This window comes from Beta vulgaris, chromosome 7 (genome assembly GCF_026745355.1).
Source record: "Beta vulgaris subsp. vulgaris cultivar EL10 chromosome 7, EL10.2, whole genome shotgun sequence".
In the NCBI taxonomy this organism is placed as follows: domain Eukaryota; kingdom Viridiplantae; phylum Streptophyta; class Magnoliopsida; order Caryophyllales; family Amaranthaceae; genus Beta; species Beta vulgaris.
The window spans coordinates 60,280,171-60,293,951 of NC_079208.1; the positions used below are offsets into that span (position 1 = coordinate 60,280,171).

The window sequence follows — 13,781 nt, forward strand, 5'->3', positions numbered from 1 at the left end:
GCTCCCCTTTCAACAGCCAAAGTATACTTTATCAATGATAGAGTGGAATATCCAATCTAATTCTAGATGAGTGAAATAAATTAAATTAAATAGGTCACTTAATTGCTTTAGAACCAAGAGAAATTCTACACTTTTAGGTGGCAGCATCAATCCAATGCTCTAGTGTATAAGTGCTTTGTTGAAATATGGCTTCATTATCTGACGCTAGGTTTAACCATGCACGGGGAATTGGTTAAGGTCCATCCTATCCTATTTGGTTAATTAGAAGGGTACTATATAAAGTTATAAATCATATACTATCTCTATTGTTTTGAAATTTGTACTCTCTTCTAAATCTAAAAAAATTAGTTCTCGGCTAACATCTTGTTATTGATTCACGTTAAATCTCTGTGTTAATTCTTCTCTGATCTTTGTTTAGAAAAGTTGCTTCTGTCACAAACTAAAAAAAATGAACATTGTGCACCCACAAAGAACATATCATTTATATAAAAGAATACGAACTTTTTTCAACAACTTTTCTACTTTAAAAAAAGAACACATGACTTAAAAAAACATTTTTTTTTTTATTAGAAAATACCCCAACATAATGTTGGGGGGTAAGGATCAAACCTCCAACCTCAGGGGCCAAGGGGGAACACTCTACCCACTTGGGCTAATGATAGGCTGTCGTACACCCGTCAAAAATAATTCCTGCAAAACCTTCTAACAATGTAGTAGGGTAAGTAGGGTCGAATCCACAGAGAGATGGTCGTTTTAATCTAGCTTCTAATATATGGAGAAACTAAACAAGATCAGAATAATTGAATTAAAGTCTAAACTAATAAACTAGGAAAATCAAACTAAAAAGGATCTAGGGTAATGGTTCACCATGTTTATAACTATAATCTATCAAAATACATCAATAGTTCAATCAATCAGATATCTAGAGCACAGGTATTTCCTTGGTCAGCATTAACGCTCTCAAATCAGCATATGCTAGTACGGTCGCTCAACATAATCAGATTTGCTAATTGTAGGTAAGCCTCTAAAGAGTACTATCTCTCGATCTATGACTCGATATTAACAATATTTAATCAGACAAGTGATCAGATTGCAAGATTAACAATAAAACACTAATCAATTAGAGAAATCAATAATTAATCAAACCATGAATAAATATAATCAAATCATAGCATATAAACATGGATTCCCAAACCCTAGAAATAAAAACTACTCTATCATGAAATAAAAATGAAATCTAAATCTACAAGAAAAGCATAATCAAAGAAATCAAGAAGAAAGAAACTAATAAAAAATCATGATTAATGAAGAAGAATAAAATATAGGGTTTACAACTAAAACTAGAGAAAAAAGAGGAAGAGAAAACTAAACTAAAAAATAAAAATAACGTGAAAGGGGGAGGAGAGAGAAAAAGAATGAAAAACTAATCTAAATAATATTCTTTAACCTAATATGACTAGGAAAGTAATTTACAAGATAAGGAAAGTCTTAATAAATCATTAATAGGCGGATTAGTGATCCGCGCGTACTCGTGGCAGATTCTAGTAGGAACATTGCAATCTTCGAAAGGCATAACTCCTGGACTAAAGTCTCCTCGGGGCGTGCCACCTATCGTTGGAAAGCTATTCAAGTGTAGTTTCCAAATATGTTAGAATTACTTGATTATAATAAGCACATCAGAAGTTATGATCAGAAGAGTAGACGTGACTCTTTTTCACATTTCTTCTAATGATTTTCCGCTTCGTTTTCGCTCGAATTCGTACTATAAAATATCTACGACGATCCTTATGCATTAATGTAGCTTCCCTCCAAGTGCTCCTAATCCTCAAGCTTAGCTAATCATACTCCAAATACGTTATCAATGCTTGAAATTCATCAAAAACAAGAAAACATACCGAATAGGAGTAGAAAATCATAACTTAAGAATATAATGCAATAATGAAACTAAATATGAAACTAAATGCTCTAAAATGCAACCTAAATGCACCTAAAAACTATATATAAATATGACTTATCAGCTAACTCCTATCCTTGACTTAAAAGAACATATAGTAAATGAACATCTACACTCAAGATAAAAGAACATATACTCCCTCCGTCCCTTAATAGAGTGCCCATTTCTCCAATGCACGTTTGCCAATGCACGTTTTGTATCGTTAATATCTTTAATTTCATATTAGTAAAAGTTATAAAAGTTTGATTTTCTTAATGTACGTAATGAGACGAATCAAACAAGACCCACATGACTTTTTTTCTTATATATTAGAAATTTTTTGAGGGCTTTCTTTACCTTTGAATAGTGTCCAAAAAAGAAATGGGCACTCTATTAAGGGACGGAGGGAGTATCTTTTAAATTTAAATTTGAAAAAGGAATATTTAGTTGCAAAATTTAAGGAAGCAAATAACAATATTTTTTTAAATTATAAACTCTAAAAATGATAAAAAGACGTAGTTTAAAAAATGGTGCACCATGCTCTACATGCACTTGGGTGCATGTACTTATTTGCGATCACAACATACATTGATAGATGTCAAAACATTGGGGAAGCAGGTGGTTTTAGTCTTTGTATATTGCCTGAAGAAATGCTACAAAAAGAGAGAATTTGATCCCATAACATCTCTTTTAGAACCTTGCAACAAAGTCATTTTTTACTAGTGGACTAGTTTGAAAATTTTGGAACCATCTTTCCTCAATTTTCCACTCCATAGTTGGTTCCCACTCTACGGAAAAACAAGCATAAATTCCCACTTCAATTATAAACTTCTTATACATATCACATTCCATTTTGTTTATTCCAAAACTACAACCTATATATAATAACATACCAATTTCCAACCACAAGAAACATTACCACTTAATCAGTTACATACATAACTAAGCAAACATATCTTATTATGGATAAGAATGGTTATGGCTCTAACAAGCAGAAAACGTGCTGTGAAAAACTCTATATTGCTGTTCGAAACACTTCTCCTTTCATCAGAACCATTCGTTTCACTAAACAACAGCATCGTGAAGATGTTGTTGTTAGTCCCACTTCTTCAATTGTTTCTTTAACTGCTCCTACCAATCTAAGTGATCGTTGTGTTCGAGTGTCTAGAGTTGATAATATTGCCATTGATGCTTCTCCGATTTCCTTAACAACCACGAATGTTAAAGACCGTTGTCCTAGGATCTCGAAACAATCTGTATTAGCACCAGTAGTAGCTGAAAGGAAGAGAGAATCTGACAGGGTTGCAGTTAGTACTCAAGCAAAGTCTAAGGCAACTATTCTTCCAATACATGGTCATGAAAATAGGCTTCCACCTATGTTGGGTGGGCCTAAATCATATATAGCACAGAGTATCAATGGTATGTCAGAGGAATATCTTGATCGTGCAGGGAGGAAGATTAGAAGCCCGACAATTGTGCCTGCTCGAAAGCCCAGTGTTGCGCGAGATAGTTTTCATGATAGAGTGAATGACTTTATAAACCGCAACAAGAATAAGTTTCACGCACCCTCCTTTGCTGAGGCACCTGAGGGTAAAGAAAAGAGACTGAAGTAACATTTGGTGCTCTGATGCTGAGTTAATAATAGTTATCTATGTTATGTATTTGTGAGTTTGTGCTGTGGTTCTAGGTGGGAATGTTATGAGCAAATATGTTGGAGAAGTGAGCATGATTTACTATGTTCTGCACTATTTTTAGAGCTGATATCTTGAAGTTTGTCATCTGATAGATTGGATCTATGCTAGAGATGACAACAGATAACGAATTAATTGTTGTTGTTGTTGTTGTTGTTGTTCTTATGATTTTCTTATGTGTAATTACAGTGACTGTAAAATTTTAACTATAAAGATTCAATTATATACCATACTGAATTATTATTATCTGATTTCTTGAGATATGATTGAATGCCTGGTGAGTGAGGAAGGTTCATTCTGTATTTCTAGTTGTTTGGTTGAAGTATACTTGTATAAAAAGTAGTACTTCTTCGAAACTAGAAGGTTTAAAGTTGTTTGGTTGACAAAATCATAGAAAAATAAGGAAGTCGCATTTCCTAGAAAGTCCGAAGTTCTACTTCTTAATGTTGGCCATAGGGAAGTGTCCCACAACACATTCGAAGACTGTTCTTCTCCTATTAGACTGTGTGACCCTATCAAACAACACACTAACGTAGTAATTTACAAAATCATGAAGTACATTGTATAACTTCTTAAATTAGATGTTTCGTTTTGTTTCTTTAACATTTTTTCACCGACCAACTTTTCAGCTATCTTTATGACTTCTACTGTTCTTTGCTTGAATAATGAAGTAGTGGTGCAACTTCACCCTGCTGCACCATGTTTCGGAAGCAACATAAGAGCTACAGCTAAGGTGCTATGACATGACGAATATATACCCTTAGTAATCACGAGAATCATCCCTGTCAATTGTCATCACTCGCTCGATCCATGTCTTCTTTTCCATAGCTTTCTGTCTTCCTAAATTTTTACATCTACGTAAGCTTACAGTACAGCATAGGTCCCTTTACACGCCGGTTAATGCAGATAAGAAATTGTGCTCCATGAGAGAAGTATACCAGAAATAACTGTTCCTCCATATCTGTATTTTCGTTAAAGCATGCCCGAAAAAATATACTGCACTATATATGCCTTTACTGCTCATTTGGCAGCTGGTGATACTAATGGCAATAATTAATACGTACAGGTTTGTAAATAAAAGCTCGTGGTAAAAAAAAATCTTCACAAATTCACTTACCCTTCAGTATCGCCTCTAAAAATGGTAATGAGAAATTATGGAGAGATAATGGTGCATTGACAAACATTATCATGGCCATGAGACAATTTTCTCCACAAATTCACCTATAAATTAATCATGATTACCACAGACCGTACAAAGTAATGCCCATAGATACACAAGAAAAGTAATGCTGAGGTTGCAATCGGATAAAAGAGCCATTTATACATGCAAGTTAGTTGCACCTATTTTCCCACTCGGTTCTTGTTACACAATGTGTTGCTAGACGTTTAGCTAGGCATAAAGTGCTACGGCCTAAAGGTAACTGTAAAGAGATTCTACACTCAGCTATCATGAGAATCATCCTTGCCTTCACTAGCTTGCTCCTCATCCTCATCTTCATCTTCATCTTCATCTTCATCTTCATCTTCATCTTCATTAGCTTCATTGTCTACTTTGTCTTCATCTTCGTCAACTTCATTGTCTACTTTGTCTTCATCTTCATCAACTTCATCGTCTACTTTGTCTTCACCTTCATTAACTTCATTGTCTACTTTGTCTTCATCTTTATCATTTCCTTTAGCTGTCTCTTCATCTGCTTTCCTCTTCTTGTTCGCTTCTTTTGCCTTTGCTGACCCTGCTCTCTTTCCAGCAGCCTTTTTCCTAAATTCTGATATAAAGTATATTAATATTTATAGTTCTTAAATTATACATCTAACTTCTAAGAGAGCCTTCTCTATCTTATATCCACATCAATATTATCAACAGAATAACAGCAACTATCCAAGATGAAAGCAGATGGAGACATAGAGCAAGCTGAGAGCATGAGTGCACGACGGGTAAGGGTCAGAGCAACCCTCAGAGAGTTGTGATTGGATTTACAATACTGTCTATCCACGGCTATCGAAAATCTTTATTCAAATTGTTTTAACATATTTTCTGAGTTTTATCTCGTCTTACTTCCCTCACTTTCACTTCCTCGCTTTTCTCTATTTACTCTCTTTAACTTATTCCTTTGATTTCACAGACGGTTCACTTAGCAGGACCCAAATCATATTGGGGATAAGGTTTTATTGTTGTTAGACCTTGGAAGGTAAAGGGATAAAAAATCTCTTTGTTTTTTTTGATGGAAGGAGAGGGATGATATCTTAAATCCAATTGAAACAGTCGATCCCGTTGTATAGTGATATTAAAGAATTCAACAGCAACCTAAAATGAAAACTCAGATTTGGGTTAATTCCAATCCTTAGAGTTTCTGCAACACAGTAACCATCTCAACAATGGTACAAACAATCTAACTCTACCAAATTACAGCAAAATTTTCAAATTCCTTAAAAACTCATCATGAAGTGTACAACAAAGGTGAAAATCTAAGGACAGATCAAACATGAAAACTACTCAAATGAAAAGACTACAAATGAATCTGATAGCAATAACCTGAAAGCAAAAGAATGCCACTAACCTTCAAGGGAGCCCCTGAGTGGTTCAACAAATTCGGCAAACTCAATTTCCTCAAGAGCTGTTAGCACATCATCTGCATTTATGATTTGCCTATTTGAATCATTGCATACGTCATGTGCCCTACACATATTCATAAAAAGTAATCCATCAACAAAATTATCAAACCCAAAATCTGAGAAATATATATGGTGAATAGGTTTAACACAGGATTCTTTTCATTTCCCTTACGAAAAGGATTTACAATCTCGAATCACATTGATAAATCTTCAAGCTATTTAAGTGTTATAAACTATACTTCGACAGCCTACTTCTAATTCTGGCTAAGATATCATTTATCAATTTTATACATAAGCACTCTAACACGTATAAGCGAACCAAAGCAATTGGAAAAATAACACAAAAAATCACATATTTGGAGATATTGAACACATTAACAGGACTAAATTCTAGCCAAATTTCCCAACTTTTCACTGAATCGACTATCGAGCCACAACCTATTAAATTTAGATCAAATTCATTAGGTCAAACTCACAATTTCTACAAATGTTATAACGAATGCAATAAAGCAACGAAGAATTAAAGAACAATCCACACAAAAATTAACATAGCTACATCCACCGGCAAAGGAGAAACATTTAATCATCAATTAGGGGAGAAAGTACCAATTTACATAATATAGAGACAGAAATTAATTCGTGCTTGGTTAATCCTAGCGCTAGATAATTCAAGGCATATATTTCAGCTAACAAAAAATTTCACCCATTTGATTAATTTGAAAACGCAAATAACAACAACACACAACAATACAATCTTGCAAATTTGATTACTTGTGTAATATTAACAAGCAAAGTCAAAAACCCTAAATATTATTCAAAACCCTAAAATTTCAATAAAAACCAACATCAAAGTGAATTAACGAACGAAAAAAAAAGGGAAAAAAGAGAGAGAAAATACGTGGCGGATAGATAGTGGATGAAGATGCGAGCACTTTCGGAGAAAGCAAGGAGAGCTTCTTTGTGAAGAGTGACGTCACCACCATCGCCGGAAATCTTCGAAAGCTTCTCTTTTACGACTCTTCTAACGATCGTTTTCGGCAATTCCTCCGCCTCCATCGCCGTCGTTGTCGCCGTCGCCGGTGATTTCTCTTTCGCCATTTTCTCTCTCCTCGGCTCACTCAGTTAGTCAGTCGGTGTGTTGTTTTGTGATTGAAGGACAATAAGTTCCCGCCATTTTTTTTGCCACTAAGGCTTTATAAAATGGATGGATTATGAGGATTGAGGCCTATGATAACTGATATGGGCTCTACATTTTCAATAGACGGTGCATATGTCTGTATGGTAAGGAAGGTGCATATATGTATATGATTAATAAGTCAAATGTACATGAATAACAAGTTAAATGAATATATGTATATGACTAACAATCCAAATGAACATATGTACAACTTTGTTAGTATATGACTATATGTTCAGTTGTTGGTATTAGTCTGTATTTTCATAGCCTAGTGTTTGATGTTCATTGTGCACACCTTCATCACATATGTACGTGTGCACCTACTAATTTGTAGTTAGGGGGTCAATGAAGAAAGTGAAGTATGTGAGAGGAAGTGAAAAGGTAAGAGTGGTAATGTAGAAAGTATGTGTAAGAATGTGAAAAGTAGGTGAGCAAGTGCTAAAAACAAGAGAGTAATGTAAAATTCTGTGTGCCATGTTACTACTTAAATAGGAATAAGTAAGAATGTAACCATATGAAAAAAAGGGTTCAGAAAGAAAAGTCTAACTATTAGAAACATAATAGAGGGGTAATTTTATGTAATAATAGTATAAAATAATGGCTGAATGAGGAGTTGGGTTAGATCAATCAATCAGCCCCCAATCTACCAACCATTTGACAAGAGATCAGATCATTATTCTATCCTGATAAAACTCAGATTAATTAGCATACAAGATCAATATCTCAAAATAGGTGTTTTTTTTACTTCTTACTGATATAAAAGGTCCAATCCAAATTAATTCTTCAATTTGAGTATTTAAATGTGCTCAAGTATATTCCAGATACATAATAAAACGGGTGACTTCACAACATATAAAGATCATCCTTATTCATCCATCTCTTTTGACTTCAAACATTCAATAAAAAATTATATGCTTATCATAAATATAAAATTTAGTTTACTCCTTTTATAAAGTGTTAACTTAATCCATTTCCCCTAAACGTGTGTTTTGATTGTTTCCAATAAAATGTCTCAATTCTCAATAGAACTTTCTTACGAATCCTCTTTTAGGTCCATGACTATGACCAAAACTCTTAAAACTCAATTTTGGCGCAAACTCTTCAACATCTAACTTATTTGACAAATTCACTTATACTAACATATAATAGTCTCAAACTTTTCCTTCTCTTTCTTAACATAGAAGCAGTCGATAAACTTAAATTTGCAACAAACTAACCTCGTAAACAGATAACTGGTAGCTCAATGGAGTACCATTCCAAATTTTAGAGCATCATCAGGATTCGAATCTTCATCTTAACAATATATTGAGGCATTTAGTTCTCGACTATTTAGTCGTGTACCCAGCCTTTAAACTGATATATCTTACTAGGTTAGTTAGTAACGTAACAGAGATTGACATTCAGACTAATTATGAAGTAACCCCACCGTTTCATCCACCGTTACCCAGGAACCACCCAAATCACGCGCAACATTAAATTACTTATTAATCATCATCTTCATCTCTAACTTTCTCTCTCCTCCAATTTTCCCCCAAATTCAGAAAAAAAAAACATGTCTTCTTTCAATCCTTCTGCACCTCCCATGCCGAATTCTTCATCTTCTTCTTCAAATCCTACCAATTACAGTCAAAATTACAATTACGATTATAAACCTAATAATAGTAATCATAATTATAATTACCCACCTCAAACTCAAACTTACCATGTAAATCATCAATCATATCCTACTCCTTCTACTTCAACTCCTTCATATGGTGGAACCCCACAACAAAATTATGGGTATAATTACAACCCGTTTCCTCCAGGAACTGACCCGGAAATTATTCGGAGCTTTCAGATGGTTGATCGTGATAATAGTGGTTTTATTGATGATTTTGAGTTGCAAAATGCGCTTTCTTTTGGTTATCATCGATTTAATCTTAGTACAATTCGTCTACTTATGTTCCTTTTTAAGAACCCAAGTGAAAGATCTTTGAGAATTCGTATGTTTTTTGCTCTTTTAAGTCTTGCACACCAGGTGTTTGTTGTTGTCGAAGTACCAACTCAACCAAAAGTTAAGCTGATGGTTAAGGTTTTAGAAATAATTTTATACTCTATCACGCCCCCTCTTGTAAGAGTGGAAGGGGTGGATGAGATTTAAATTCGTTACCTTTTATGTCAGGCGGGCTTTAACCAAAAGCTTAAACTGATGGTTGATCTTTTAGTTGTTTTGCCTCACTTAATTCTATTACTTTATGTGGGATTTTGACTTCTTGACTAAGAAAGGGGATATAATTTTCAATTGGGTGTCTTTTTTTTTTAAGGTTAAGGTTTTGTATTAATAATTGGAATTTACTGACACAGGTCCTGCTGAATTTGCTGCATTGTGGAGTTGTTTGGGTGAATGGCGTGTAAGTTTTTCTACTTATTATGAATTCTAGTTTACTTTACTACTCTCTCCGTAACGAATTATATTTTACCTCTTACAAATAATACCAAATGTTGCTAGTAATTCGTTATGCAGGGAGTACTAAATATGTTTTCCGCTTTGGTTGCTTAAAATGATGATAAATGTACTAAAAGCTACTTCTATAGTTCTATTAGCTATGTAGACTATGTTCAAATAATAGATGAGGAGTTGGGAAACAACTCTAGTTGTTTAAGGACAGTAGGAATTTCAGCTCGTAATCATTTAAGGTAGCTGAAATGAGTAGAGAAACAAAGCCGAAATCTGCATTTGGAAAACTTGTTGCTATTGGATTGCTCGGCCTATGTGTTTAATGCTGTGGCGAATGCTAATTGTCGTTCATGGATAAATGCTGATCTTGTTCTTGTCTAGTATTGTGATTTGTGAATGTTCTTGAGATGCTGTGGAGGTGAGTTTGAAATGAATGGTTTGTTATGCTTTCAGGCAATATTCGAGAGATTTGATAGAGATCGAAGTGGGAAAATTGATTTGGAAGAGCTAAGGGATGCTCTTTATAGTTTAGGCTATGCAGTTCCTCCACCAGTACTTCAACTTTTGATTTCTCGTTACAACAATGGGAGTGGAGGAAAAGCTCAGCTTAGTTTCGATAGTTTTATCGAGTAAGGCTTCTTGACACACATTGCTTCTGTAATGTACTCTTTTTTCCTCCTATATGCTGCTCTTATCTAACCATGAGTTGTGCTTTTCGAATTTGCAGATGCGGAATGGTTGTAAAGGTAGGCATATAATCCCTTTGCGTGAATAAATTTCTGATTCTGTAGACTTTCTTAATTCAGGACATATTGAGTAAAACTCAAAATTTGAAAGATATCAACTATGAAAAAATGGTCTTAGGGAAAAATGAATCTATTTATCAACCCTAAACAGATATTTGCTGAAAATAGTTGTTTGTTAGCTCATAATGTTTGAATTATCTTATCATTGAGGTTTTGAGTTCTCAATGGTTTATGTTGTTTCCATTTACAGGGTTTGACAGAAAAATTCAAAGAGAAGGATTCGCGCTACACTGGTTCTGCAACTATCACCTATGATGATTTCATGTCTATGGTTCTTCCATATCTTGTAACTTATAATTAACTGAATGGTATTTCATGATTTGTGTTTGTCCAGAGTGCATCTTTGCTGTATATGAATGTAGGTTTTTTAGGCCGATTTTCATCTTGTTCTTGTTGCAATTTTGTGAATCCTGAATAAAAAGTATTGTGGGGAGACCACCTTGCTGTGTAAGAGTTGGATGCTCAATCTTGAATTTATTAGAAGTTTGATTAGCAGTACTCTAAATGATTAGATGATCTGTCATGAATGCTTCATTGGAAATCCGACTCCCTCCGTCCCAAAATAGAAAGAAGCTGCAAACGGAAGATGTAATTAAGAGTATGTGCAACAATTAGTAGTGTTCACTAATTCCATGCATCAATTAAGAGCATTACTTTGATTAACAGCATATTAGTCCCATAAACAATCATAGTTGAGATTAGATTCAATTTTGAACTATTTTTAGCAGCGTATAAGGAACATCTGGAAATTGCTAACAAGGCAGATCACAGTTAACATACATTAAACAAGCAGTAATCTTCATACTAAATCATCCTAGTGAAAGTACATAGCAATTGAAGAGCATAATATTCCCTAATCAGCCTATTCCTAAAGTTAGGGATTTATCAATGGGTAATGTTGCTCCAATATCTAACCAAAGGGCTACTATGGTACCAACCAAAAAGACAATCGTAGCTTCATGAATTAGGTCGGGGTGGCTGGTGGTTTCGGGATCCCGTAGAAAATGCTTCTTTTATGCCTCGGGTATTAGCCAAAGTAAATAGCAATCGAAAGCATAATATTCCCTAATCAGCCTATTTAGCATACAAAATACATGATAATTTTGGCTCATTCCGCATACACAATATTGTACATGATAATCTCGTACCGAAACTTCCTTGCAACTTTCGCCACCAACATGAGTATATGTTCTACGATGTCTTATTATTAATTTTTTTATCATTTATTGTCCCTCTTTTTCAAATTTTTTTAATTTATCATTTAAAGACATCTACTATATTATAACTAAAATGTTAAAATTTAAAAGCATTTAAATGGGATGGTAAGGATAAAAAAATATATAAAGATATTTTGAATTTTAGACCTATGTAAATTACACGAAAATTTTTTATTTTACAATTTTTTTTAAAATTTATAAATATTTGATATAATATTAAAGACAAAAAAAGTAATGATACTACAATCAAGCCTATGTACTAAATATAACTTAATATAATTAAAGAAAATTTATATTTTCTACTTTCAGTATATAATAAGGAGTGTTTACTCAATTTATTGACAATATACATCATGAGATTGAGATCAAGAGGGCACCAATACAGCAATTTTCATTATTTCATATTGGCGGCATAAGTTAATGTTATTGAGAGAGTGAGTGATAATCTAGTAATTAGAGTTTTCCTTTCAATTTCAGGAGGTTCTAGAATCGATTCTAACCATCAATAAATGGGAATCCTCTTAATTTCCCCAACATGTCAAAGAAATTTAATGCAATTCATAATCTTTGCTAAATACATTGCAAGACTACAAGTAGGCTACAATTCCACATGCTACATTATTGAAATTCAAAGATTTAAGGGGAGTACAAAGTTTGGCACGTGCTCTACACTTAATGATCGATGTTTAAGTTTAACCAAAAACTTGAGAGAATTAACATATGATCAAACCACATGTTACCATATTTTTTGGACTGCAAGATCTCCCGCAATTGGTAAAGTCAATATGATTCTTTCAACTTCAGGTGATTCAGATTTTCTAGAAAATTGTCCACTGTTTCTACTATCGTTTTTAACCAACCTTATAAAAGTATATAAACTATGGCTACTGCTGGGCACATCTTTTTATAGGTAATAAAGCGGTATTTCTCCGTTTTGAAATAAGGGAAATACTTTTCTAGAAAACTCTAACATAAAAGAAAGATGTATGAAACATTTGGTTATCGAATATTTTTAGCATAAGTTTATGAATAAACTACCTTCATTTCCCCAGTGCTTTAAATTATATATACGTCATCATTTATAGGTCAAGTAAGAGTCCTTATTTCAAAATATTCCTTGTCATATTTTCTATAATAATACTCCATCTTTTTTATGATTGTTTTTTGATTTTTTTCGTTTTTTGTATATTTCACTTTGCATATATTTTTTAATTATATATTGGATACTAGGTCATTAGGTATTCTTATACTGTATAATTTTACTAACCATGAAATATATTAATAAACTAATAGTCAGAGCTGTATATTGATGAGTGTAATATAAATTCAAAAGTGTTGCATCTATTGAAGAATGGAGGAAGTAATGATTTTGAACATGATAATTTTAATAAATACAATTGAGTTGTGAGAGTGCTTAGTATACCATATCTCATTAATTTCGGTTAGAGAGTACTTTAAGAATTTAAGGGTTCAATTTACGAATAGAAAAGACTTAATTTTGGGAGTTATTGGAGCATTTTGAGTTTTTTTTTCTTTTTTTCTTGAGGGGGAGCATTTTGAATCTTTGACCCTCTTCAATTTCACTTTTACGAGTAAAATCCCACATATAAAAGTTGGTTGATGTCGAAGGATGACTAACATTAGAATTAGTGGGATATTTGTTGAAGCTATGATGTATAGCGCGCACCACATGTGAGTGTCCCACATTAATTAAATAAGAGAGATGAGTTCACTTTATAATGCAAAGGGGTTACTCCCCTTATTGCCATATGGTTTTAATGTGGAACCTCCTTTGTATTGTGAAGTGGACTCTCTCTCCTTGTGATGGGTGCGGCCCAGGCCCATATTTAACAATATTTAATACTATCAATTGATTTAGAATGAAACCTCCTTTAACTTTTAGTTCG

General features: G+C 33.6%; 2 protein-coding genes across 2 annotated transcripts; one reads left to right on the forward strand and one right to left on the reverse strand.

Moving 5' to 3' along the window:
• Positions 1-4,827: 4,827 nt before the first annotated feature.
• On the reverse strand, positions 4,828-7,439 carry LOC104900308 (DNA polymerase II subunit B4). Its single transcript, XM_010687698.4, has 3 exons — positions 7,136-7,439; positions 6,183-6,301; positions 4,828-5,390 (listed from the first exon to the last, which is right to left on the reverse strand). Exons 1-3 carry the CDS (start codon positions 7,333-7,335, stop codon positions 5,065-5,067), a joined length of 645 nt encoding a protein of 214 aa, XP_010686000.2. The 5' UTR covers positions 7,336-7,439; the 3' UTR covers positions 4,828-5,064.
• Positions 7,440-8,883: 1,444 nt separating this feature from the next.
• On the forward strand, positions 8,884-11,108 carry LOC104900310 (probable calcium-binding protein CML48). Its single transcript, XM_010687700.4, has 5 exons — positions 8,884-9,396; positions 9,758-9,804; positions 10,305-10,480; positions 10,579-10,597; positions 10,848-11,108. The coding sequence occupies exons 1-5, from the start codon at positions 8,967-8,969 to the stop codon at positions 10,956-10,958; spliced, it is 783 nt and encodes a 260-aa protein (XP_010686002.1). The 5' UTR covers positions 8,884-8,966; the 3' UTR covers positions 10,959-11,108.
• Positions 11,109-13,781: the final 2,673 nt, after the last annotated feature.